Source organism: Gorilla gorilla, chromosome 2 (genome assembly GCF_029281585.2).
Source record: "Gorilla gorilla gorilla isolate KB3781 chromosome 2, NHGRI_mGorGor1-v2.1_pri, whole genome shotgun sequence".
NCBI classification, from domain to species: Eukaryota; Metazoa; Chordata; class Mammalia; order Primates; family Hominidae; genus Gorilla; species Gorilla gorilla.
Genome location: NC_086017.1, coordinates 112,339,103 through 112,366,945, shown reverse-complemented (window position 1 = coordinate 112,366,945; position 27,843 = coordinate 112,339,103). Strand labels below are relative to the sequence as shown.

The 27,843-nt window shown below is 39.0% G+C and overlaps 1 protein-coding gene and 1 non-coding gene across 8 annotated transcripts in view; one reads left to right on the top strand and one right to left on the bottom strand.

The window, feature by feature from the left end:
• The window catches only part of SENP7 (SUMO specific peptidase 7), a 203,714-nt gene that overhangs the window by 1,968 nt on the left and 173,903 nt on the right, over positions 1-27,843 (top strand). For 5 of the 7 annotated variants that reach the window (XM_055381850.2, XM_019024695.4, XM_055381853.2 and 2 more), the window contains exons 2-3: positions 10,179-10,228; positions 17,326-17,421. In XM_055381850.2, coding sequence (XP_055237825.2) covers positions 10,179-10,228; positions 17,326-17,421 — 146 coding nt within the window. The remainder of the gene's footprint in view (positions 1-10,178; positions 10,229-17,325; positions 17,422-27,843) is intronic. The other 2 variants (XM_063703980.1, XM_055381854.2) reach the window with 1 other exon arrangement.
• LOC115934225 (small nucleolar RNA U13) lies at positions 9,049-9,151 on the bottom strand. The gene has a single exon (XR_004070046.1). It is a non-coding gene; the product is annotated as a small nucleolar RNA U13 (small nucleolar RNA).

Genomic DNA, 27,843 nt, shown 5'->3' with positions numbered 1-27,843 from the left:
TTACACTTAGATTTATTTATTTGTCACAGTAACTTGATGTAAGTAGTTGTGGGAAGTGGATTTTGATAATAAAGCTGTTAATCCTTAAAAGACATTGATATTTACGTTAGTTATATCTCTAGAGAGCGTTTTCTTTTTCTCGTGATCTCTCTTTTGGAGCTGTCCTTTCTGAAAAGTAAGGTATAATAAAATCCATACCCAAATCTAATGTTACCTAGCTGTTCTCCAGTATGCCTCTAGTTTTAAGATGTGCACTAATTAATTTTTAAGTATGCTTCTGCTTTTCTTAATAGTGTATATTTAATTTCCTGAATAAATTCTCAGAAATAAAACATCGGCTGGTTGAAAGATTCCGTGTAATGTTTGTAGGCATGCAGTTGCCATTTCATTGTAAGTTGTTGCTAACTGGAACCCAAATGAAGTGACCTTTTTTTTTTTTTTGAGATGGAGTCTCGCTCTGTTGCCCAGGCTGGAGCGCAGTGGCACAATCTACCACCTCTGCCTCCCAGGTTCAAGCGATTCTTCTGCCTCAGCCTCCCTAGCAGCTGAGATTACAGGTGCCTGTCACCATGCCCGGTTAATTTTTGTACTTTTAGTAAAGATGGGGTTTCACAATGTTGGCCAGGCTGGTCTCAAACTCCTGAGCTCAGGTGATCCACCTGCCTCGGCCTCCCAAAGTGCTGGAATTACAGGCGTGAGCCACCGTGCCCGGCCATGAAGTGACATTTATAGTCATCAAAGTTTCCTAAGTACGCAGAAGAGTTTGATTAATAAAACAGGAAGAAGAGGTAGAAGGAAGGTGGGTAGCAGTAGAAAGATAAAATAAAACACAAAATTTGAAGTTTTATCTGTGAGACTACATTAGGCTGCCCTAAACTTTCTGCTAAACAAGGAAGAACTGTAAAATGTTCACAGTGTACCGCTCAAAACTTTTTCAGTTGCAAGTAGCGGAAACCCAATTCCAGATGGTTTAAGCTAAACACATGTATTTGTAACTCATATAACTGATAACTGTAACATTTAAAGCAGTATATTAGATGGTGATACACATTAAAAAACGGCTGGCATCAGAGACAGGTTCACTGAAGTTGAATGATAAAGTGTGGGAGCAAGGGAGAATGACCATTAAAAGTGTTAAACAACAAAAATACAGCACAGATAAATTAGAATCATAGACTGCAAGTTTCAAGTGAATTTTTGAATCAAAATAGGAAACGTCAAGTAAATTTGAACCAGTTTTCAACTGATTGCTTCAGGCAACATTCTTGGAGGCCTGTGTCACTCTCATTTGTAGTTAAGGATAACGTAAGTTCTTTAAGTACTTAGGCACTAGACATTGTGCTAAGAACTTTACAAACTTCGATATTTTCAAAAGCCTTATAAGGTAATTGTTTTTCATTTACAGATGAGAAAACCGGGATTTAGGGGCAGGATAAAGATTAGTAATAGCTAGTAAGGAACAGAATTCAAAATGTGGTCTCTAATTACAAAATCTATAGTTTTAACTTCATTTACTGCTACTAGTGTCCCTGATGGTATAACTTTCTTAAATCTTTCAGTAGGTCCAGGTGATGTTTGCTTTGCATTGGAAGTGTAATGAATGATAATTGAAGCTCAAGATGAGAACTTAACAGTTATGATAAAGCTGCATTATTTGCAGCAATCTTAGTTGAAGTCATTGGAATGAATGGAATTGCCCACAAAAAAATAGTATAGAGTGAGGAAGGTCTTAAATCACATACAACTAATTTCAAAGTGGGGAGGAAGAGATATTACTAAGCGGTTAGGCTGATTAGGATTGTGACAGGTTCGGGAAGAAAGGGAGGAGAGTAAAAAAAATGTTAGCCTTTCAGAGAGTTAAAGTAGCATGAGGGTACTGGATTTGGCAATTAGGAAGCTACTTTTACTGATGGTAAGAGTGGTTAGTAGACTAGTAGACAAAAGCCAGATTTCAACAGGCTAGAGGAATGAGTGGCAGTGAGGAAATGGGGCAGCAAAAGTAAGCTGAGAAAATGAGATGGGAAGGAAAGATTTCTAGAACAAGCTTGAGTAGGAAATTAGGTAGAAAGGCTTGTTTTTTAAAGAATATGAGAGACTTAAATCAGGTTGGTAGGGAGTGGGAAAGGGGTGGAGAGGGAAAGATTGAATATATATCAGGTAGGGGATAATGGAGTGAGGTCCCAGAAGAAATGGGAGAGAGGGATGACATCAAAGAACAGTTTGGTGAGATATAGGGAAAGGAGAAAAGATGGATAAAGATATAGACAAATCTTGAGAAGGTAAAGATATTGCAGTTTTGGCTTCTAAAATGAAATAAGGTAATTTTTTGAGAAAGGGGCTTTTAAATGGTACTGGGAATGCAAGATAGGTCAATTAGGGATGAATATGTATTAAGTACGCTTGCAGTCTTAGTTATAGCTTAGTTATAGCTAACTGCAGTCTTAGTTATAGCAAATGTGAGTTTTATAGTAGTTGGAGCTGTTAATACTTTGTGACTTAGTAGTGCCAAGCAGTACAAGAGCAAGAGTTTGGAAGAAAAATGAGTTTAATTTTACTTAAAGGGTGTGGCAAGATATAAGGGCAAAGAGTGGATTTAGTGGCAGTGAGGAAGACAGTATATAGAATGAAAGGTTTGCATTTGAGAACTTGAGAGTTTTCCTTAAAGCCGTAAGGAACAGTTTTCCTTAAAGCCATTCTTTTATTTTTTTGGAGACGGAGTCTCGCTCTGCCCCCCAGGCTGGAGTGCAGTGGCACGATCTCGGCTCACTGCAAGCTCCGCCTCCCGGGTTCATGCCATTCTCCTGCTTCAGCCTCCCGAGTAGCTGGGACTACAGGAGCCCGCCACCACGCCTGGCTAATTTTTTTTTGTATTTTTAGTAGAGATGGGGTTTCACCATGTTAGCCAGGATGGTCTTGATCTCCTGACCTCGTGATCCGCCTGCCTCGGCCTCCCAAAGTGCTGGGATTACAGACGTGAGCCACTGCGCCTGGCCTCCTTAAAGCCATTCTTGAATGCGTATTGCTGAAATGGAGATATGTAGAAGTTTGTACCATTAAATGAAGATGAGTCCATTGTTTTGAGTGAGTTGATTAATGGATGTTTTAGTGCTTCAGAATGATGGTGAATTTTGATGATACGTAAACTATGAACCAAGAATCAGAGTATTCTAGACATGTTGGAGAGGATCTTGGGTCAGTAGATGGCAGTCATAAATATGGGCAAGGGAATATATCCAATTTTTTTTTTTTTTTTTTTTTTGAGATGGAGTCTCGCTCTGTCGCCAGGCTGGAGTGCAGTGACATGATCTCAGCTCACTGCGACCTCTGCCTCCTGGGTTCAAGCGATTCTCCTGCATCAGCCTCCTGAGTAGCTAGGACTACAGGTGAGTGCCACCATGCCCAGCTAATTTTTGTATTTTTAGTAGAGACGGGGTTTCACCATGTTGGCTAGGATGGTCTCTATCTCTTGATATCATGGTCCACCTGCCTTGGCCTCCCAAAGTGCTGCGATTACAGGTGTGAGCCACTGTGCCCAGCCAGGAATGTATCCAATTTATGTTAATTTTAAAGGAGGAATTATTGTAATAAAGTTAGAATATTAATGGGAGATGGTGGCGGTGGGGAAGGAGATTTTTTTTTTGTCTTCCCCCCAAAGGAAACAATGGAGATTGTTCATCTCTACTTCTGTTTTATAAGTGGGAGAGTTTTAACAAAGTAATATATCTAATAAAAAGCTAGGATTTAGTTAACCTAAGGTGGAGGAGAAGTTCAAGGAAAATATTCAAAATTTAAGGAAACTGTATTGACTTTGGAAAAGAATTTGGTAAACTAGGGAAGAGATGAAGAAGATGTAGATGAGGGGGTAGAATTCAATTATATGAGGTGTGATAATAAGAAGGTGATAGGCTATAGGGATTGACGTCTTGGTGGTGATTCCTAGGCTTGATGATGGAAGGCAGAGGATTGAAAAGTAAATTAAGGGGGTATGGTAACACAGAGAATGGGTTATGAATAAGATTGAGTAGCTCCAAAGATCCAGACTAGAATTCTGTTATAATGCCTTCCTGATGAATAACTTTCATTTGGGTTTTCAGTAATTTATGAATCCGGCTGATGTGGTCTGCTTCATCCTAGTTCGTGTGTGCTTATATTGGTAAATCACCCTTGGGTTGTGCCTGGCTTCACCCATTTCTGCCTGTCTAAACCTTATTCTTCAAAGCCCAGCTCTTTTTTTTTTTTTTTTTGAGGTGGGATCTTGCTCTGTTGCCTAGGCTGGAGTGCAGTGGCACGATCATAGCTCACTGCAGCCTTGAACTCCTGGGCTCAGGCTATCCTCCTACTTCAGGCTCCGGAGTAGCTAGGACTACAGGCCCGCACTATCATGCCTGGCTATTTTTTTAAAAAACTTAGTTTTTCTAAAGGTGGGGTCTCACTGTGTTACCTGGGCTGTTCTTGAACTCTTCGCCTCAAGCGATCCTCCCACCTCGGCTTCCCAAAGTGCTGGGATTATAGGCATGAGCCACCATGCCCGGCCCAAGCCCAGTTCAGTTGTGCCTTTCCAAGAACCATTTCCTTGATTAATTCAAACTTAAATTTATGCCTGTTTCTGCACTTCTGTTGGTCTTTATGCCTCTTATATGATAATTATCAGATTCCATCATATATTCTAGCTTGCTGAGTTGTCTAATGTCTACTTCTATACTATTAACACTGTGACAGGGACTGTCATTAATTTTATTTCCCCATAGCATCCAGTATGCCTAGAGTGTACTGGTTTAGAGTACCATCTCTGGAATATGACCGGTGACGGATCACTATGGTAACGTTGGGCAAGTTATTTGGATTCCTCAAATCTTAATTTCTTAATCTATAAGATGGAGATTATACGTTATTGATTTCATGATATAAGGATTAAGGAAAATAATTTGTGTAAAGCACTTAGCATAATTCCAGGCAATGATAATTACTATTATGTCAAATAAATAGGCTGGGTGCTGTGGCCCATGCCTGTAATCCCAGCACTTTGGGAGGCCAAGGTGGGCAGATCACTTGAGCTCAGGAGTTCGAGACCAGCCTGGCCAATATGGTGAAACTCTCTCTCTACTAAACATATAAAAAATTAGCCAGGCATGGTGCTTGCTGCCTGTAGTCCCAGGTACTGGGGAGGCTGAAGCAGGAGAATTGCTTGAACCTGGGAGGTGGAGGTTGCAGTGAGCCGAGATCGTGCCACTGCACTCCAGCCTGGGTGACAGAGCAAGACTCCGTCTCAAAAAAAAAAAAAAAAAAATTATGGAATAAATAAGTGAATGAGTGGGAAAAGTTATGCTTTTAGTTTTTTGACTCATAGATTTAGAATGAGAGTAATTGGAGAGATTTTCCTATATGCTAATGCTAATATACTGCAGTCTTTTAAAGGGAGATACTTGACTATAAAATGTTATAGTTACCATTTCTTTTGCACTAACTGTGTTAGTCATAATGCTAAATGCCTTAATATGGACTATCATGCTTTAATCTTAACGATTAAAAAGGCAGATATTCTCCCCCATTTTACAGATGAGAAACTGAGACTCAGAGAAGTCACAACTAGTAAGCCGAGATACAAATTTAGGTTGTCTAGCTTTAAAATATGTACTCTTGAGCATGGTAACTATACCATACAGTCTCAAGTCGAGGCACATCATATGCTTATTTAAACACTCCAGAGCTAACCTGGTATAAGATGGAGCAAGTCAGCTATAAAAAAATTGTAAATTTTTTTATTAGACAAAGTTGGCCAAGAAGAAAAAAACATAAATATTTGGGAATTCACAGTAGCATTAATGAAAGGAAATAGGGGAACATACTACAAAACAGGATGGAAGCACTTTTAACCCAGTGAGATATTTTTGGGATATAAATTTGTAAATTAAAATTTAAGGAACTGATATTCCTTTTAAAATGACATGTACTTTTTTATTTGTATAAATTTAAGGGGTACAAGTGCAGCTTTGTTATATGGGTATATTGTGTGGTGGTGAAATCTGGGCTTTTAGTGTAATCATCACCTAAATAGTGTACATTGTACCCATTAAGTAATTTCTCATCCCTCACTGCACTGCTCCTAGCCTTCCAAGTCTTCAATGACTGTTACCCCACACTCTATGTCCATGTGTATACACATTATTTAGCCCCTACTTATAGTGAGAATATGTGGTATTTGACTTTCTGAGTTCTTTTTTTTTCTTTTTTCTTTTTGAAATGGTTTCGCTCTGTCGTCCAGACTGGAGTGCAGTGGTGCAAAAACGGCCCACTGCAGCCTTGACCTCCTGGGCTCAAGCGATTCTCCACATGCCTCACTGCAGCCTTGACCTCCTGGGCTCAAGCGATTTTCCCACCTCAGCCTCCCAAGCAGCTGAGACCGCAGGTGGTGTCACTGTACCCAGCTAATTCAAATAAATATTTTTAGAGACAGGGTCTCACCATGTGGTGCAGGCTGGTCCCAAACTCCTGGGCTCAAGCAGTCATCCTGCCTTGGCCTCCCAAAGTGTTGGGATTATAGGTGTGAGCTTCTAATCTGAGTTGTTTCACTGAAGATGAAGGTCTCCAGTTCTGTGTTACTGTAAAAGACGTGAGTTCATTCCTTTTTCATTCCGGAATAGTATTCCATTGTGTATATGTAGATATGTGTTTTGTTAAATTTAAAATTGACTAGAAAATGAATTTCTACAGGATACTTTCTTATCACTTATTTAAAAAATTCTTTATTTTTGGTAGTCAACTTGAGTACTAGTTTATTTAAATTATTTGAAGTTATCAAAAGCTTAAGTGTAGAGTTGAAAATAATTTTTTTTTTTTTGAGATGGAATTTTGCCCTCGTTGCCTAGGATGGAGTGCAATAGTGTGATCTTGGCTCACTGCAACCTCTGCCTCCTGGGTTTGAGCGATTTTCCTGTCTCAGCCTCCTGAGTAGCAGGGATTATAGGCACCTGCCACTACACCCAGCTAGTTTTTTTTTTTTGTATTTTTAATAGAGACGTGTTTCCCCATGTTGACCAGGCTGGTCTCGAACTCCTGACCTCAAGTGATCCAACCACCTCGGCCTCCCATTAGTGCTGGGATTACAGGCATAAGCCACCGCGCCTGGCCCAAAAATAATTTTTTAGGTCAGGAAAACATTACATGGTTTCTCAGCAAATGCATATAGTGAAACTAATGCTGTGTATTATGAACTTAGAAGAAACCATTTCAGCAATATAGATTTCTGGGTAGTCTATATTTCATTAGTTATTATTTCTGATTTTAAGTACCATACAATACACATATCTTTAGTGTATAGTTCAGTGACTTTTTTTTTTTTTTTTTTTTTTTTAATTTGAGACAGTGTCTTGCTCTGTTGCCCAGGCTGGAGTGCAGTGGTGCCATCATGGCTCACTGCAGCCTCAACTGCCTGGTTCAAGTGATCTTCCCACCTCAGCCTACTGAGTAGCTGGGAGTGCAGGTGCACACCACCACACTCGGCTAATTTTTGTACTTTTTTATGCAGACGGGGTTTCACCCTTTTGCCCAGGCTGTTCTCAAACTCCTGAGCTCAAGCGATCTACCCACCTCAGCCTCCCAAACTGCTGGGATTACAGGCATGTGCCACCATGCCTGGCCCCCATCACTGTTTTAACTAGTGTTACCATAGGTTTATTTTAACTCTTCTTGAATTTCAGAGAAATAGAATCATATACTCTTCTGCATCTGGTTTCCTTTGAGCATGCCTGAGAGATGTATCCATATTGTGCGTAGCAGTAATTCATTATCTTTTATTGCTATATAGTTTTCCATTATATGAATGTGTTTATCCATACTTGATGGATATTTGGGTTGTTTCCAGTTTTTGGATATTAAGAACAAAAATACCTGAATATTCTTATTTCTGTTGGTTATTTATCTAAAAGTGTAAATTGTTGGACATTGCATAGGCAGGTGTCTAACTTCAGTAGATGCTGGTGAAGCAGATGTACTCATTTACACTCTTAGCAAGAGTATATGAGTTCCAGTCTCTCACCAATATTTGGTGTTGTCAATCTTTTTACTTTTACCCATTCTAAAGGCTGTTTAATGGTTTTCATTGCCATTTTAATTTTGCATTTCCCTAGTGATTATGAAATTGAGCACCTGTTTATATGTTTATTGGCCATTTGGATATTCTTTTTTTGTGAAGTGCCTATTCAGACTTTTGTCCATTTTGAAGATAGGATTATCTTGCTTTTGCTTTGTAGGAGTTCTTTATATATTCTGGTTATGAATTCTTTGACAAATACATGTATTATAAATATTTTTCTTTTATTCTTGACATGCCTTTTCACTCTTGATGATTTTTGATGAACAGAAGTTCTTTTTTTTTTTTTTTTTTAATCTGAGACAGGGTTTCACTCTGTCACCCAGGCTGGAATGCAGTGTTGCAGTCATGGCTCACTGCAGCTGTAACCTCCCAGGCTCGAGTGATCCTTCCATCTCAGCCTCCTGAGTAGCTGGAACTACAGGCATGTGCTACCATGTCCAGCTACTTTTTAAATATTTTTATAGAGATGGGGTCCCACTGTGTTGCCCAGGCTGGTCTCGAACTCCTGGGCTCAAGTGATCCCCATGCCCTGGCCTTCCAAAGTGTTGGGATTACAGGCATGAACCACTGTGCCTGACCTTTTTTTTTTTCTTTTTTCTTTTTCAAAGCGAATCCAGGCCAGGCGCGATGGCTCATGCCTGTAATCCCAACACTTTGGGAGGCCGAGGTGGGTGGATCACCTGAGGTCAGGAGACCAGCCTGACCAACATGGAGAAACCCCGCCTCTACTAAAAATACAAAATTAGCCTGGCATGGTGGCGCATACCTGTAATCCCAGCTACTCGGGAGGCTGAGGCAGAAGAATCGCTTGAACTCGGGAGGTGGAGGTTGCAGTGAGCCGAGATTGCGCCATTGCACTCCAGCCTGGGCAATAAGAGTGAAACTCCATCTCAAAAACAAAACAAAACAAAACAAAAAAACATGCTAATCCAGTGTGGTTCTTTATTTTTCTTTCATGTCAGATGGGTAATACGCTGACCTGGTAACAAGGTTCAAGGTGGCACATCTCACAGATGCGTGTGAACACCCAGTCATCATGCTCATGAGCTACAGTAGGATCAGAAGTTCTTAATTTTAATGAAGTACAGTTTATTAACGTTTTCATTTGTGGTTAGGACTACTTGTGTCCTCTTTGAAAAATCTTTGCCTACCCAAAGGTCATGAAGATATTCTCCTACTTAAATCTAGATGCTTTGTTTTTATCTTTGACATTTCAATCTATGATTCATTTCAAATTAATTTTGTGTATGGTGTGAGGTAGTCAAGGGTGTTATTCCCCCATTTGGTTATCAGATTGCCTCAGCATCATTTTGAAAATCATCCCTTTCCTATGGAATTGCAGTCGTGCATTTGTCACAAGCAGGTGACCATATGTTGAATCTCTGCCATTTATTTTTTTAGTAAAATCTGTGATATATTCCAGTAGACTGTAAGTTCCAGTAAAGTTTGGAATTTGCCCACTATACTGTACTGCCTAATTTGCCCACTATACTGTACTCATTGCCTAGCACAGTGTCAGGCACATAATAGACATTGAATTAATGTTTGCTGGTTGGAAGTTATAACTCAGAAAAATCCACAGCAAGTCTGAAAAATGTTGGTGAGTAAAAGAGAGTTAAGCTGTTCCCAGTTGCCCAGCATGCTTAGATATGTAGTAGAACTGAAAGTGTTTTTATAGAATATTCTCAACTTCTAACTTCTAGAATTTCACCTGCTTCTACCTCCCCCATTATAAGAATTTGTCTGATCAAATGGTTCTACTACTGGGTGTGAGGTCTTTGGTCAGGGAATTTCTGTTTAGTTCTTAGAGCCAAGTTTTCCTCTTTCTTTTCTATTGTCATTATATATATATTTATATATATAAATATTTTACTGGAGATATTTTGTGAGAATCTGCTATTCTTCTGACACATGTAGTTATTTTTTGACTTTTATGTTTAGCCCTTCAGTTTCTGTAAAATGTGTAAATTCTAAATCTAACAAGTCAATTTAAAACAGGATGAATGTGAAAGAATCTCCTTTGTCAAACTGTTTATCTCATTTAGATGTTAAACGATAATTTTTACCACGTCTTTGGTTTTTGTAGAAATCATCACAGAAGGAAAAAGGAAAAAGTCATCTTCTGATTTATCGGAGGTATGCATTTGTTTTGCTTTTAACCTATTATCTTTGGAGTTACTGATATTGAAAGTATTTTGCTGTTTGTCTTTTTAATAACATTTTAAAGAAAATAGTATAAAACTTTAATCAGTGTTTTGGGAGAGTGGTGTATTCTAATTAACTGAAGGTTAACCAGGAGACTTTTCTACCAACTTTGTTTAAATAGTTGACTAGTATACTTTCTGGACCAGATGACCAGTATACTTTCCAGAGCTCATTTTAGATTTTATTTAAAACATAGCACAACATTTCTTTGATGACTTAATCTATTAGAGTACCAATGTGCATTCATTAGTAATGCTATAGATGCAGAGTAGTTGTACTCAAGGTATGTGCTGAACATTACTATTGGGAATATGTCCTTTTAAGCCTCTTTTTTTCATTTATTTCTTCTATGTAAGCCAAGAGTAGCAAAATAAACAAAATGAAGTTTCTACCTATATAGGAAGTGTTTTAAAAAATTAATTCCTTTTAAGAAAGATAATCTTTTTCTTTTTTTTTTAAGAGACAGGGTCTTGCTCTGTTGCCCAGGCTCAAGTACAGCTCACTGCAGCCTTGAACTCCTGGGCTTTAGTGATCCTCCTGCCTCAGCCTCCCATGTAGCTGGGAATACAGGGATGTGCCACCATGACCAGCTAATTTTAATTTTTTCTTGTAGAGACAGGGGTCTTGCTATGTTGCCCAGGCTGGTCTCACATTCCTGGCCTCAAGCAATCCTCCTGCCTTGGCCTCCCAAAGTGTTGGGATTATAGTGTAAGCCACCATACCTGGCATATAGAGATAATTTTTTTTTCTAGAATTTTGTTCTTTAAATGCAGTAATATCCTGATTTACATTATAAGAATTTATTAAACCCTTTTCTCTGAAGCAGTCTAAGTTATGCACAGAGAACTTTAATATGATACGTCTTCATGTTATATAGTTATAGCATTTAACAAAGCAGGAGAAGAAGTCATAAAGGAAGACAATGAGAGGAAATCAAGAGTACCTTAGAAGACCATATAGAAAGTATGGCTTTAGATACACTTTCTTTTTTGGCTTAAGATTTGCATGGTGTGGTTTCTCCATTTAAAACTCTGGATTTAGTTTAAGTGGGGTAAATAGGAGGTTAAAAAAAATCTTGTGCTGAGGCGGGCGGATCATCTGAGGTCAGGAGTTCAAGACCAGCCTGGCCAACATGGTGAAACCCCGTCTCTACAAAAATACAAAAATTGGCCGGGCGCAGTGGCTCATGCCTGTAATCCCAGCACTTTGGGAGGCTGAGGCGGGCAGATCACGAGGTCAGGAGATCGAGACCATCCTGGTTAACACGGTGAAACCCCATCTCTACTAAAAATACCAAAAATTAGCTGGGCGTGGTGGTGGGTGCCTGTAGTCCCAGCTACTCGGGAGGCTGAGGTAGAAGAATGGTGTGAACCTGGGAGGCAGAGCTTGCAGTGAGCTGAAATCATGCCACTGCACTCTAGCCTGGGCGACAGAGCGAGACTCTGTCTCCAAGAAAAAAAAAAATTAGCTGGGCATGATGGCAGGTGCCTGTAGTCCCAGCTACTTGGGAGGCTGAGGCAGGAAAATCGCTTGAACCCGGGAGGCAGAGGTTGCAGTGAGCTGAGATTGCGCCATTGCACTCCAGTCTGGGTGACAGAGCGAGACTCTGTCCCCCACTGCCCCCTAAAAAAACCTTACATTGCCAGGATGAATACTATCATATCTACTTTGAAATACCTCTGTATTAACTACCACTATTTTTGTTTTTATTATATCCAGTGAAGTGAAATATCCTGCTTTAGACTATTGCATTATTCATGCAATTAATCTGAAATCCTGCCATTAGAAATTAATACTGAGTTAATCCATTTCTCTGATTTTTAGATGTACTACACTGTTTCTTAAACTTTTTGTTTACAAGGAAGTTGAGACTTACAGAAAAGTTACAGAAATTTTACAGAGTTCCTGTAAAATTCACTCAGGTTCTCCCAATGTTATTATATAACTATAGTATGATTACAAAAAACAAGGAATTTATATTGATACAGTACCTTAAACCAGTGGTCCCCAACCTGTTTGGCACCAGGGACCAGTATCGTGGAAGACAGTTTTCCCATGGACAGGGGTCGGGAGGATGGTTTCGGGATGAAACTGTTCTACCTCAAATTTTCAGGCATTGGGTTCTCATGAGGAGCGTGCAACCTAGATCCCTTGCATGCACAGTTCACAATAGTGTTTGTGCTCCTATGAGAATCTAATGCCACTGCTGATCTGACAGGAGGGGGAGTGCAGGCCCTAATGCTCCCGTGCTGCTCGCCTCCTGCTGTGTTGTCCTTGGCCTGGGGGTTGGGCACACCTGCTTTAAACTATAGACATCATTTGGATTTCTTCAGTTTCACTGATGTCCTTTTTCTGTTGCCAGATCCAATCCAGGATCCCACATTGCATTTAGTTGTTAGGTCTCCCTAGTTTTCTTAAGTCTATGACAATTCTTCAGTATTTTTTTTTCATGACCATGACACTTTTGAAGAAAACTGGGCAGTATTTTGTAGAATATCTCTCACTTTGGGTTTGTTTCAGGTTTCTCAAGATTAGATTAAGGTTATGACTTTTTGGGAGGAATACCACAGAAGTGATGATGACCTTCTTAGTGCATTATAATAGGCGGTACATGATAGTGATATATCTTAATACTGGTAATATCAGCCTTGATTGTTTGGTTAAGATGGGGTCTGCCTGTTTCCTCCATTGTAAAGTTACTTTTTTCCTCTTTATAATTAATAAATATCTTAGGGGAGATGCTTTGAATCTATGCAAATATACTATTTCTTCTCAAACTTTTGTTTACTATTTTAGCATCTATCAGTGTATCTTGCCTCCAAATTTATATATGTGGTATTTTGGTGGTTTTCTCTTTTGCTCATTCATTATAGATTTATGAATGTAAATTCTTCTATAAGGGGCCAGTGTGGTGGCTCACAACTGTAATCCTGGCACTTTGGGAGGCCAAGGTGGGAGGATCACTTGAGGTCAGGAATTTGAGGCCAGCCTGGGCAACATAGTGAGACCCCATATCTACAAAAAAAATTAGCTGGGCATGTTGGCATATGCCTGGAATCCCAGCTACTTGGGAGGCTGACATAGGAAGATCGTTTGAGCCAGGGAAGTTGAGGCTGTGATCAGCTGTGATCGCACCACTGCATTCCAGCCTGGATAACAGAGTGAGACACTGTCTCTAAAAAATAAAAATTCTTATGTAAGGCAGAGCTGATCCTCTTCCCCCACTTACTTACTTACTTATTTATTTATTTAGAGATCCTCCTGCTTCAGCTTCTCAAAGTGTGAGGATTCTAGGTGTGAGCCACTGTGCTTGGCTTCACTTATTTATTTGTATCAATATGGACTCATAGAATATTTAGTTTATTCTATGAGTTATAATCCACTACTGTCATTACAGATTTGTTGGTCAAAGTATTCCAGCCTTGGGAGATCTTTCATGTTGGCTGTACCCTTGTGACGTGCTCCTATCTTTTTTTTTTTTGAGCACTTACTTTCTGACACGGTATATTTTTTGGCACTGCAAGATGCTTATGTTGTGTTTTCCCTGCCCCAGGCTCGGAATCAACCACTTTCCCAGGGAGCCCTGGTTCTTTCAATTGAAGGATGATATTTAGAAACCCAGGTCTGTGTGCTAGGTATACTTGCAACTGGGATGTCATTGTTTTTAGGCTTTCTCAACAGACAAGACTAGAAAAATATATGTTCACACATACAACATACATATGTCTATTTATTTTCCCACACAAACACATGTATCTATATTTATTTCTGTATCTCTATATATCTATAAAAAATTAATACTGATACTTCTGATTCCAGTCCAACACCACAAGGCTTATTCTAGCTTTTCCTCTTTCCTTATTTTTTTCTGTCTCTCATTATCTACAATATATTTACTTATTTCTTAATCCCATAATTTATATATAAAGTTGTGTTAGTGTGTTTAAAAAAGGTAGACTTTCTTAGAAAATTAGCATATTTCATTATTGTTAGTAGTTTATATTACTGCCTTTTCCCTCCAGTCTGCTAGTGGAAATAAGTTACCAAAAGGATAAGAGCTTTGATGGATATAGGGAGAAGATACTAATACATGTTGAATTTAAAGTGTTTGGCCTGGCCTGGTGGGTTGGCTCATGCCTATAATCCCAGCACTTTGGGAGGCCAAGGCGGGTGGATCACTTGAGGTCAGGACTTCAAGACCAGCCTGGCCAAGATGGTGAAAGCCCATCTCTACTGAAAATACAAAAATTAGCTGGGTATGGTGGTGCATTTTTGTAATCCCATCTACTTCGGAGGCTGAGGTGGGAGGATTGTTTGAACTCGGGGGCGGAGGTTGCAGTTAGCTGAGGTTGTGCCACTGCACTTTCAGCCTGGGAAACAGAACGAGACTCTGTCTCAAAAAAAAAAAAAGAAAAAAAGTGTTTGAAGTGTTTGGCTGGGTGTGGGAGCTCATGCCTCTAAACCCAGCACTTAGGGAGGCCAAGGTGGGAGGATTGCTTGAGCCCCAGAGCCCAGGAATTTGGGACTAGCCTGGGCAACAAAGTAAGACCCTGTGTCTGCAAAAAATAAAAAAATTAGTCAGATATGATGGTGCATGCCTGTGGTCCCAGCTACACAGGAGGCTGATGCAGGAAGATTGCCTGGGCCCAAGAGGTAGAAGCAGAAGTAAGTTATGTTTGAGTCACTACACGCCAGCCTAGGTGACAGAGCGAGACCCTGTCTCGAATAAATAAATACATGTTTAAGAAATATTTCTAAAATGACACTAGATTGTTGTAGAGATATTCTAAAGTTCAATTAAGAACTTATTTCACTGAGTGAATTAAGGCCACCCGGACACAACCAGAATTAATACTTTGGTGTGTATCCTTCTAGTTTATTTGTCTCTTTATAAGAAACACATTAAAAAATAGAAAACCACAAAATACTGTCTTGTAATCTTTTTTCCTACTTACCTATATATCGTGAACATTATTTTCTGAAATCTAATTTATTAAAGCATTGGTCAGTAGATATTTATGGGTATTCAACATGTATTGGACACTGTGTTAGGCATAAGTACCAGGGAAACAGTGGTGAACATTTTTTTCTTCGACTTTTATTTAAGTTCGGGGTACACGTGCAGGATATGTAGGATCGTTGCATAGGTAAATGTGTGCCATGGTGGTTTGCCGCAAGAACAACCCATCACCTAGATATTAAGGCCAGCATCCATTAGCTATTCTTCCTGGTGCTCCCTCTACCGGTCTGACAGGCCCCAGTGTGTGTTGTTCCCCCATTGTGTCCATCTGTTCTCATCATTCAGCTCCCACTTAAAAGTGAGAACATGCATTGTTTGGTTTTCTGTTTCTGCGTTAGTTTGCTGAAGATAATGGCTTCCAACTCCATCCATGTCCCTGCAAAAGACACGATTGTGTTCCTTTTTAGGGCTGCATAGTATCCTATGTATATATGTTTTATATTTTCTTTATTCAGTCTATCATTGATGGGGATTTGGGTTGATTCCATGTCTTTGCTATTGTGAATAGTGTTGCAGCAAACATATGCATGCATATATCTTTGTAATAGAATGATTTATATTCCTTTGGGTATACACCCAGTAATGGTGTTGCTAGGTCAAATGGTATGTTTGCCTCTAGGTCTTTGAGGAATCACCACACTGTCTTCCACAATGGTTGAACTAATTTACAATCCCAGCAGTGGTGTAAAAGTGTTCCTTTTTCTCTGCAACATTGCCAGCATCTGTTGTTTTTTGACTTTTTAATAATAGCCATTCTGAGTGGTGTGAGACGGCGTCTCGTTGTCGTTTTGATTTGCATTTCTCTAATGATCAGTGATGTCGGCCACATGTGTGTCTTCCTTTAAGAACTGTTTGTTCATATAGTTTGCCCACTTTTTAATGGGGATGTTTTTTTCTTATAAATTTATGTTCCTTGTAGACTCTGGATATTAGAGTTTGTCAGACGGATAGACTGCCAGATTTTTCTCCCAATCTGTAGGTTGTCTGTTCACTCTTTTGCTGTACAGAAGTTCCTTAGTTTAATTAGATCCCATTTATCAATTTTTGCTTTTATCGCAATTGCTTTTGGCATTTTTGTTATGAGATATTTGCTTGTGCCTATGTCCTGAATGGTATTGCCTTGATTTTCTTGTAGGGTTTTTATAGTTTTGTGTTTTACATTTAAGTCTTTAATCCACCTTGAATTAATTTTTGTATATGGTATAAGGAAGGGGTCCAGTTTCAATTTTTGCATATGGCTAGCCAGTTCTCCGAGCACCATTTATTAAATAGAGAATTATTTCCCCATTGCTTGTTTTTGTCAGGTTTGTCGAAGATCAGATAGTTGTAGGTGTGTGGTCTTATTTCAGAGTTCTCTGTTCTGTTCCATTGGTCTGTTCCATTGATTCTGTTCCAGGAATGCGTGGTATGGCATGATGGTTGTGTAGATAAAATAGTAATTTTGACAAGAATCTGGAGTACTTCACTAGGAAGAGAAGGAAGAGCATTCTAGATTGTGGGAAGAGTATATGCAAAGGTTTAGAGATATAAAATAATATGATGTGTTTGAAGAAGGTTGATTTCATTCATTGTGGTTGGATTGTAGTTTTGATGTGATGTGATGTGAAAGAGCCCAAATGGTAAAGAGTTTTACAATTGTTAAGAGTTTTATCTGTAGGTAATGGCTACCATTGTTGAATTTTAAGTATTGCAGCCGTAATTAGGTTTTATGTATTAGAGAACTCTGGGGCTGACATTTGAAAGGTTAAAAGGGGAAGAGACAGCAGACAAGAGAATAGTTAGGAAGCTCTTCTGATTCTTCATTCAACTTTCATTTGACTTTCAGAGTCAAGGAGAGGTTTTTTGTAAATAAAATTATATTTAATTGCATATAAATTAAGCACTGAATTTAAAACTCCTTAAAACAGTTAGCAAATTATTGATGCAGGGTAATATAGTGGTTCTGTTAGCTGAATTAGCTCTTGTATATAGTTCAATTAAACTAATTATTTTCTCATCCTATTTTCAGATAAGAAAGATGTTAAATGCAAAATCAGAGGATGTCCATGTTCAATCACCACTGTCCAAATTCAGAAGCTCAGAACGCTGGACTCTCCCTTTGCAGGTGGTAAATAAAATTAATTTATTTTAAGTATACAGTTTTATTTGGTATGTTTAAAATATTGTAATAAAACTGAATGTTTATTTTCTGATATGTCCCTTTTTTGGTTTTCTTGTGTTATTTAATTGCAGATTTTAGTTCATTTTTGGCATGTTGAAATGATACTTTGAGGTTAGGCTCTTCAGTTTAAAACTATGTATATATAATTATGCATAATTGATTTCTTCATGGAATTTAAATCTTATTGTAAAATAAATTCTGTTTTAAGTTTACTAAAACGATAAGGTTTATAGAATTGTTTGTTTTTATGCACTTGACCCATTTTAAGTTTGAGAATGTATGTTTTAAGGAGTAATATAACTATATTTCAAAAGATATTTTGATTATAAATCTGGACTTTGTCTCATTATTAAGCATTATAATCAGGCTTTGATGAATAAGGATTAAGATAGCAGTTTTTTGTGTTTTGTTTTTTAACTTTTATTTTAAGTTTAGTGGTACAAGTGCAGGTTTGTTCCATAGGTAACTTGTGTCATGGGGGTTTATTGTACAGATTATTTCATCGCCCAGATATTAAGCCTAGTACCCATTAGTTATTTTTCCTGTTCCTCTCCCTCCTCCCATCCTCCAACCTCTGAAAGGCCCCAGTGTGTGTTGTTCCCTCTATGTGTCCGCGTGTTCTGATCATTTAGCTCTCACTCATAAGTGAGAACATGCAGTATTTGGTTTTCTGTTCCTGTGTTAGTTTGCTGAGGATAATGGTCTCCAGCTTCATCCATGCAAAGGACATGATCTCATTCTTTTTTATGGCTGCATAGTATTCTGTGGTGTATATGTACCACATTTTCTTTATCTAAACTACCATGGAAGGGCATTTAGGTTCTTTAGAGTCAGGGTCTGTGTTGCTCACACTGGAGTGCAGTGGCACACTCATAGCTCATTGAATCCTTGAACTCCTGGGCTCAAGTGATCTTGCTGCCCAGCCTCCTGAGTAGCTGGGAATACAAGCAGGTGCCTGGCTACTTAAAATTTTTTTTCTGTAGAGGTGGGATCTTGCTATGTTGCCTAGGCTTGTCTTGAACTTCTGGCCTTAAGAAGTCTTCCTACTTTGGTCTCCCAGAGTGCTGGGATTAGAGGTATGAGCCATTATGCCTGGCCTTGGAATGTGGAAGTCCAAGATGAAGGTGCTGGCAGGGTTGACTTCTGAGGCCTCTTTACTTGGATTGCAGATGGCTGTCTTCTCTCTGTGTTTTCACATGGCTTTTTCTCTGGGCACACGTACTCCTAGTGTCTCTTCCTCTTATAAGGACATTAGTTCTATTGCATTGGGGCTCCACCCACATGACCTCACTCAACCCCTTTTAAGGCCCTGGGAGTTGGGGCTTCAACATATGAATTTTGGGGGAATACAATTCAGTCCATAACTGTAGCATTTATTTTAGGATAACATGTTTTAAGTAATCTTAAAATGTATATTTTTGGTTACAAGAAAAATTAACCCTTATTTATTTACGTATTTTTTTTTTGAGACAGGGTCTTGCTCTGTCACCCAGGCTGGAGTGCAGTGGCACACTCACGGCTCATTGCAGCCTCAGCTTCCTGGGCTCAAGCTGTCCTCCCACCTCAGCCTCCTGAGTATCTCGGATTAGAGGCATGCGCCACCATGCTTAGCTAGTTTCTAAAATTTTTTTGCAGAGACAAAGTTTTGCTGTGTTGCTTAGGTGAACCTCCCACCTCAGCCTCCTGAAGCGCTGGGGTTACAGGCGTGAGCCCCCGCACTTGGCCCTATTAACCATTTTTTTTTTTTTTGAGATGGCGTTTTGCTCTTGTTGCCCAGGCTGGAGTGCAATGTCGCGATCTCGGCTCACCGCAACCTCTGCCTTCCGGGTTCAAGCGATTCTCCTGCCTCAGCCTCCCCAGTAGCTGGGATTACTGGCATGTGCCACCACGCCCGGCTAATTTTGTATTTTTTAGTAGAGGTGCGGTTTCTCCATGTTGGTCAGGCTGGTCTCGAACTCCCAACCTCAGGTGATCCACCTGCCTTGGCCTCCCAAAGTGCTGGGATTACAGGCATGAGGCACCGTGCCCGACCTCCTATTAACCATTTCTAAAATTTGTTCTTGGAGGAGAAATTTGTCCTCAGTATTCTTTGCTTAAAATTAGTATAAAAGAACATTTAGAAATTTTGTTATTAAATAATACATTTGTTGGTTTGTATTGGATACAAAGAGTGCATAAAAAGGGAAACAATAAAGGAGACCAGGTGACTTCTGTTTACTTAAAAAGAAAATAATATATTTGCATAAGGTTAGAAAATTTGGGCTGTGTAGAAAGGTACAAGGTGGGCTGTGTGTGGTGGCTCACACCTGTTATCCTAGCACTTTGAGAGGCTGAGGTGGGAGGATCTCTTGAGCCCAGGAGTTGGAGACCAGCCTAGGAAATATAGCGAGATCTTGTTTCTACTAAAAATTAAAAAGTAATCTAGGCGTGGTCTTGTGCACCTGTAGTTCCAGCTACTCAGGAGGCTGAGGTGGGAGGATCTCTTGAGCCCAGGATTTGGAGACCAGCCTAGGAAATATAGCGAGATCCTGTTTCTACTAAAAATTAAAAAATAAGCTAGGCATGGTCTTGTGCACCTGTAGTTCCAGCTACTCAGGAGGCTGAGGTGGGAGGATCCTTTGAGCCCAGGAGTTCAAGATTAAAGAAAGCTATGATTGTGCCACTGTACTCCAGCCTGGGAAACAATGAGACCCTGTCTCAAAAAAAAAAAAAGTATAAAATGAAGCAAATAAAATCTCGTTCTGTCCTTTTTCTCTAAAGGCAACCACTATTAATGAGTTTTTTTCATTTATTTCTAGAAAAAAGCATATTTCCATATATATGGGTTTATACTGTTTTTTGATATTCGCAAAAGTTAAGTGATACTTAAATTTTGGGAAATTGACATCCTGTTTGAGATTGGAAGTGGCACATGTCAGCCTTACTGTGCTCTGTGGTTGGCTTAAAGTTCACCGTATTTGCTAAATATTTGCTCATACTTTGTGTAGTGTTTGAGGCTGTGCAAGTATCTTGCCGCATTTCCACTACTCAGCTTTTTTGTTGTTGTTTTTAGTGGTTTTCAATGGAAGAGAAAGGAATAAATGCCCCTTTCCATAGTCTTTAGGAGAATTTTAACTCATTTATTGATTTGTTTGTGATTTTTATTGACATATAGTTACATTAAACAGGCAATCTTAAGTGTAAAGTTAGATGAGCTCTGACTAGAGTAACATATTGTCATGCTCTAGAAATTTTCCTTGTTTTCATTTCATCTTTTAAAAAAATCAAAAGAATTTAATATATTTTTAATTAATTCATTTTTCTTTTTTATGTGACTCAAGTATATGACTCAACCATTGTGTCTTTTTCTCTTCTGTTGCTTGTACCTCCACCATGATTCTGGCAACCATTCTTCTGATTTCTGTTTCCATAGTTTTGCCTGTTCTTAAATTTCATAAAAATGGAATCACATAATATGTACTCTTTTGTGTTTGGCTTCTTTTTATTCAGTATAATATTGCTAACATTTATCCATGTTTTGCATCTATCACTGGTTTGTTTCTTTTTATTGCTATGTAATATTCCATTATGTGAATATATTATGGTTTATTTAATTCTCTATTGACTGACTTTTAGGCTCGTTTTTTTTTTTTTTTTTTTTTTTTTTTTTTGAGATGGAGTTTCCCCCTTGTTGCCCAGGCTGGAGTGCAATGGCACGACCTCAGCTTACCACAACCTCTGCCTCCCGGATTCAAGCGATTTCTCCCACCACAGCCTCCCGAGTAGCTGGGATTACAGGCATGCACCACCACATCTGGCTAGTTTTGTATTTTTAGTAGAGATGGGGTTTATCCATGCTGGTCAGGCTGGTCTTGAACTCCTGACCTCAGGTGATCCGCCTGCCTCGGCCTCCCAAAATGCTGAGATTACCGGCGTGAACCACTGTGCCCGGCCTGGGCTTGGTTTTAATTTGCATTTTTGTGATGACTAATGACGTTAAAAACATTTTCTGTGGCTGTTAGGTGGAGTGTTCTGTAGATGTCTATTAGGTCCAGTTAATCACTTCCGAGTTTAAGTGAGAGTCTCTTTGTGAGCTTTCTGCCTCAGTGATCTGTCTAATGCTGTCAGTGGGGTGTTGAAGTCTTTCACTATTATGATGTGGTTGCCTAACTAAGTCTTTTTGTAGGTCAAGCAAAACTTGTTTTATGAATCTGGGTGTACCAATAGTGGGTGCATATATAATTAGTTAAGTCTTTTTGTTGGATTTTACCATTTATCATTATGTAATACCCATCTTTGTCCTTCTTAATTGTTATTTGTTTAAAGTCTATTTTATCTGATATAAGAATAGTGGCTCCTGCTCTTTTTTATTTTCTGTTTGCATGGTAGATCTGTCTCTTTCCCTTTACTTTGAGCCTGTGAATGTTGTTAGATGTGAGATGGGTATCTTGAAGATAGCAGATGGTTGGGTCTTGTCTTTTTATCCACCTTGACACTCCATGTCTTTTAAGAGGGACGTTTAGCCATTTATACTCAGGATTAGTATTGATATGTGAGATTTTGATCCTGTCATTATGTTGTTGGTTGTTGTATAGACTTGACTGTATAGTTGCTTTGTAGTGTCTGTGGGCTATGTGCTTAAGTGTATTTTTGTGGTAGTAGGTGTCATTCTTCTGATTCCATGTTTAGTACTCCCTTAAGGACCTCTTTCTTGTAGGGCTGGTGTAGTTGAAGCAAATTCCCTCAGTATTTGCTTGTCTGAGAAGGATTTTATTTCTCTTTCACTTATGAATGTTGGGCTGGTAGGATATGAAATTCTTAGTTGGAATATCTTTTCTTTAAGGTTGCCTAAAAGAGGCCCCCAGTCTCTTCTGGTTTGCAAGGTTTCTGCCAAGAAGTCTGCTGCTAGCCTGATGGGAGTTCCTTCTGTACATGACCTGACCCTTCTCTCTAGCTGCCTTTAAGATTTTTTCTTTTGCGTTGACTTTGGTGAATTTGATGATGATGTGGCTTGGCGATGGAGTCTCTCTCTGTCGCCAGGCTGGAGTACAGTGGCGCGATCTTGGCTCACTGCAACCTCCGCCTCCCAGGTTCAAGCAATTCTCCTGCATGAGCCTCCCAAGTAGCTGAGACTACAGGCACATGCTGCCATGCCCAGCTAATTTTTTGTGTTTTAGTAGAGACAAGGTTTCACTGTGTCGCCCAGGCTGGTCTCGAACTTCTGAGCTCAGGCAATCCAGCTGCCTCGGCCTCCCAAAGTGCTGGGATTGCAGGCATGAGCCACCGCGCCTGGCCTGCATGTCAACCTTTCTATTGTGATTAGGGAAATTTTTGTTGACCATATCCTCAAATGTATTTTCCAGTTTGCGTATTCTCTCCCATTCTTTCTCAGGAATGCCAGTGAGTGATGGATTTAGTCTCTTTACATAATCTCACATAAATTATCCCTCCACTGATGAAATGTTTCTATACCTATAAAACTCTGAAGACTCTGCCGGAGAGTTCCTAGAACTGATAAAGGACTTTAGCAACCTTTCAGGATACAAAATCAATGTAGAAAAAATCAGTAGCATTTCTAGACACCAAATAATGTCCAGGCTGAGAGTCAAATCAAGAACACAATCCCGTTTGCAATAGCCATAAAAAAAATGAAATACCTAGGAGTACAGTTGACTAAGAAGGTGAAAGAGTCTACAAGAAGAACCACAAGACACTGCAGAAAAAAATCAGAGATGACACAAATAAATGGAAAAACAATCCATGCGCATGGATTGGAAGCATCAGCGTCACAAAAATGACCATACTGCCCAAAGCAGTCTACAGATTCAGTGCTATTCCTATCATACTATCAATGTCATTTTTCAGAGAATTAGAAGAAACTATTCTAAAATTCATATGGAACAAAAAAGAGCCCAAATAGCTAAAGCAATCCTAAACAAAAAGAATAAAGCTGGAGGCATCACAGTACCTGACTTCAAATTATATTATAAGCCCACAGTAACCAAAACAGCATGGTACAGGTATAAAAACAGACACACAGAGCAATGGAAAAGAATAGAAAACTCAGAAATAATGCTGCACACCTACAACCATCTGATCTTTGAAAGGCTTACAAAAACAAATAATGGGGAAAGGATTCCCTATTCAATAAATGCTGCTGGGACAGCCGGCTAGCCATATGCAACAGAATGAAACTGGACCCTTACCTTTTACCATATACAAAAATTAACTCAAGATGGATTAAAGATTTAAATGTAAAACCTCAAACTATAAAAATCTTAGGAAAAATACCTAGGAAATACCCTTCTTGTTATCAGCCTTGGCAAAGAATTTTTGGCTAATTCCCCAAAAGCAATTGCAACCAAAACAAAATTGACAAATGAAACTTAATTTAATTAAAGAGCTTCTGCACAGCAAAAAAACAAAACAAAATCCCTAAGGAATGGGAGAAAATATTCACAAACTATTGCCTCTGACAAAGGTCTAATGTCCAGATTCTATAAGGAACTTAAATCAACAAATGAAAAACCAATAACCGTATTAAAAAATAGGCAAAGGACATGAACAGATATTTTTCAAAAGAAGACATACAGGTGCTCAGAATTCCTATAAAAAAGTGCTCATCGTGACTAATCATCAGGGAAATACAAATCAAAACCGCAGTGAGATACCATCTCACACCAATCAGAATGACTATGATTAAAAAGTGAAAAAACAGATGCTGGCAAGACTATGGAAAAAAGAGAACACTTATATACTGTTTGTGGGCATGTAAATTAGTTCAGCCACTGTGGAAAGCAGCTTGGAGGTTTCTTAAAGAACTTAAAGCAGAGCTACCATTTGAACCATCAATCCTATTACTCGGTATATATCCAAAAGAAAATAATAGTTTTTCCAAAAAGACACATTCAGTTAAATGTTCATCATTGAGCTATTCATAATAGCAGAAACATGGAATCAACCTAGGTACCCATCAGTGGTGGATTGGATAAAGAAAATGTGGTATTATACATCATGGAATACTATGTAGCCATAAAAAAAGAATAAATGTCCTTTGCAGCAACATGGATGCAGCTGGAGGCTATTATCCTATGCAAATTAATGCAGGAACAGAAAACCAATATTACATGTTCTCATTTATAAGTGGTAAACACTGAGCACACATGGACATAAAGATGGGAACAACAGATGCTGGGGACTACTAGAGGAGTTAGGGAGAGATGGGGGAATAGGTTGAAAAACTACATATTTGGTACTATATTCACTACCTGGGTGATGGAATCTGCACCACCACCCCAGCACCACTGAATATAACCATGTAAGAAACCTCCACATATACCCCCCGTATCTAAAATAAAATTGAAATAAAAAAACCCATCTCTATAAAACATACAAAAAACTAGCCAGGTGTGGCACATGGCTGTAGTCCCAGTTACTCACATGGCTGAAGTGGGAAGATCTCTTGAGCCTGGGAGGCGGAGGTTGCATTGAGCTGAGATTGCGCCACTGCACTGCAGCCTAGGCAACAGAGTGAGACCCTGTCTCAAAAAAGAAAAAAAATCCTCAGATGTGAAAATAAAACCTTTTCAGATGTTGATTACCAATTCTTTTTTTTTATTATTATACTTTAAGTTTTAGGGTACATGTGCACAACGTGCAGGTTTGTTACATATGTATACATGTGCCATATTGGCGTGCTGCATTCTATATCTTCTTTTGTGAAATGTCTTTTAAATTTTTTTGCACTTTAAAAAACAAATTTTTCTGCTTTTGTTTGTTCATTTATTTATTTATTTATTTACTTTTGGTGGAGATGGGGTCTTGCTATGTTGCCCAGGCTGGTCTTAAACTCCTGGCCTCAAGTGATGCTCCCACCTTGGCCTCCCAAAATTCTGAGATTACAGGTGTGAGCCATTGTACCTGGCCTAAAATAAATTTCCTTGTTGATTAATTTAGAATTACATTCATCCATCTTAATTATTCTCTGAGTTTTGATAAATGTATACACATTGCAACTACCATCATAATAAAGATGTGTGTGTGTGTGTGTGTGTGTGTGTGTGTGTGTGTGTGAGTGAGAGAGAGAGAGAGAGAGGAAATTTGTATAGTCATACCTTGGCGATACTGCTGGTTTGGTTCCACATCACTGCACTAAAGCAAATATTGCAGCAAAGCAAGTCATCTGATTTTTTTTTTCGTTTCACACTATATACAAAAGTTATGTTTATACTATACTGTAATCTATTAAGTGTGTAATAACATATCTAAAAATGTACATACCTTCATTAAAAAATACTTTATTGCTAAAATATTCTATCCATCTTCTGAGCCCTCAGCAAATCATTGTATTGCCACTCGAACATGGCTCAAAGTTGCCTCAAAATTGATGGCTACTGACTGATCAGGGAGGTGGTCACTGCTGAAGGTTGGGATGGCTGTGAAATAATAAATTGTCTTAAAATAAGACAACAATGAATTTTTCCACATTGATAGACTGTTCTTTTCATGAAAGATTTATCTGTATTGTGCCATGCTGTTTGACAGCATTTTATTTACAGTAGAACATCTTTCAAAATTGGAGTCACAGTAGAACTTCTCTCAAACCCTGCCACTGCTTTATCAACTAAACTTACGTGATATTCTAAATCCTTTGTTGTCATTTCAACAATGTTCACAGCATCTTCACTAGAACTAGATTCCATCCAAGAAATTACTTTCTTTTAAAAAAGAAGCAACTCCTCATCTGTTTAAGTTTTCGCATAAGATTGTAGCAATTCTGTCCCATCTTCAGGCTCCACTTTTTTTTTTTTTTGAGATGGAGTCTCCCTTTGTTGCCCAGGCTGAAGTGCAGAGGTGTGATCTCGGCTCACTGCAACCTTCGCCTCCCGGGTTCAAGCGATTCTCCCGCCTCAGCCTCCTGAGTGACTGGTACTACAGGCGTGCACCACCATGCCTGGCTAATTTTTGTATTTTTAGTAAGGACGAGGTTTCATCATGTTGGCCGCACTGGTCTCGAACTGCTGACTTCAGGTGATCCACCTGCCTCAGCCTCCCAAAGTGCTGGGATTACATGCATGAGCCACCATGCCCGGCTCGGGCTCCACTTATAATTTTAGTTCTCTTGCTGCTTCCACCACATCTGCAGTTACTTCCTCCATTGAGGTCTTCAACCATTCCAAAGTATCCATAAGGGTTGCAGTCAGCTTCTTCCAAACTCGTGTTCATGTTGATATTTTGACCTTCACCCATGAATCACAAATGTCATTAATGGCGTCTACAATGGTAGATCCTTTCCAGAAAGTTTTCAGTTTACTTTGCCCAGATCCAGCAGAGGAATCACTATATATGGTAGCTATATGATGTATTTCTTAAATTATAAGACTTGAAAGTTGAAGTTACTCCTTGATCCATGGGTTGCAGAATAGATGCTGTGTTAGCAGGCATGAAAACAACATTAATCTCCTTGTACATCTCCATCAGCACTCTTAAGTGACAAGGTGCATTGTTAATGAGCAGTAATATTTTGAAAGGAATCTTAAAAATTTTTTTTTCTTTACTTTTAAGCTCCGTTGAATTTGAGGACTCTCTTTCTGAGTAGTAGTTCTCAAAGCTGAAAAGATTCAGGAAGTCATGCTGTAACAGATGTTCTGACATCCAGGATTTGTTGTTCCATTTCTAGAGCACAAGCAGAGTAGATTTGGCATAATTCTTAAGGGGCCTAGAATTTTTCATATGGTAAATGAGCATTGGCTTCAACTTTAAGTTACCAGCTGCATTAGCCCCTAACAAGAGAGTCATCCTGTTGTTTGAAGCTTTGAAGCCAGGCATTGACTTCTCCTCCTTGGCTCTGGAAGTCCTAGATGGTATCTTCCAATAGAAGGCTGTTTCATCTACTTTGAAAATGTATTGTTTAGTATAGCGACCTTCAGCAATTATCTTAACTAGATCTTCTAGATAACTTGCTGTAGCTTCTGCATCAGCACTTCCTGCTTCACCTTGCAATTTTGTGTTATGAAGATGGCTTCTTTCCTTCAACATCATGAACCAACCTCTGCTAGCTTCAGAGTTTTGTTTTGCAACTTCCTTACCTCTCTCAGCCTTCATAGAATTGAAGAGAGTTAGGATCTTACTTTGGATTAGATTTTGGCTTAATTAAGAGAACATTGTGGCTGGTTTGATATTCTATCCAGACCACTAAAACTTTCCCTATCAGCAGTAAGACTGTTTTGCTTTCTTATCATTAGTGTGTTCACTGGAGTAGCACTTTTAGTTTCCTTCAAGAATTGCTCCTTTGCATTCAGAACTTTGCTAACTGGTGCAAAAGTCATAGCTCTTGGCCTGTCTCGACTTTCATCATGCCTTCCTCACTAAGCTTAATCATTTTTA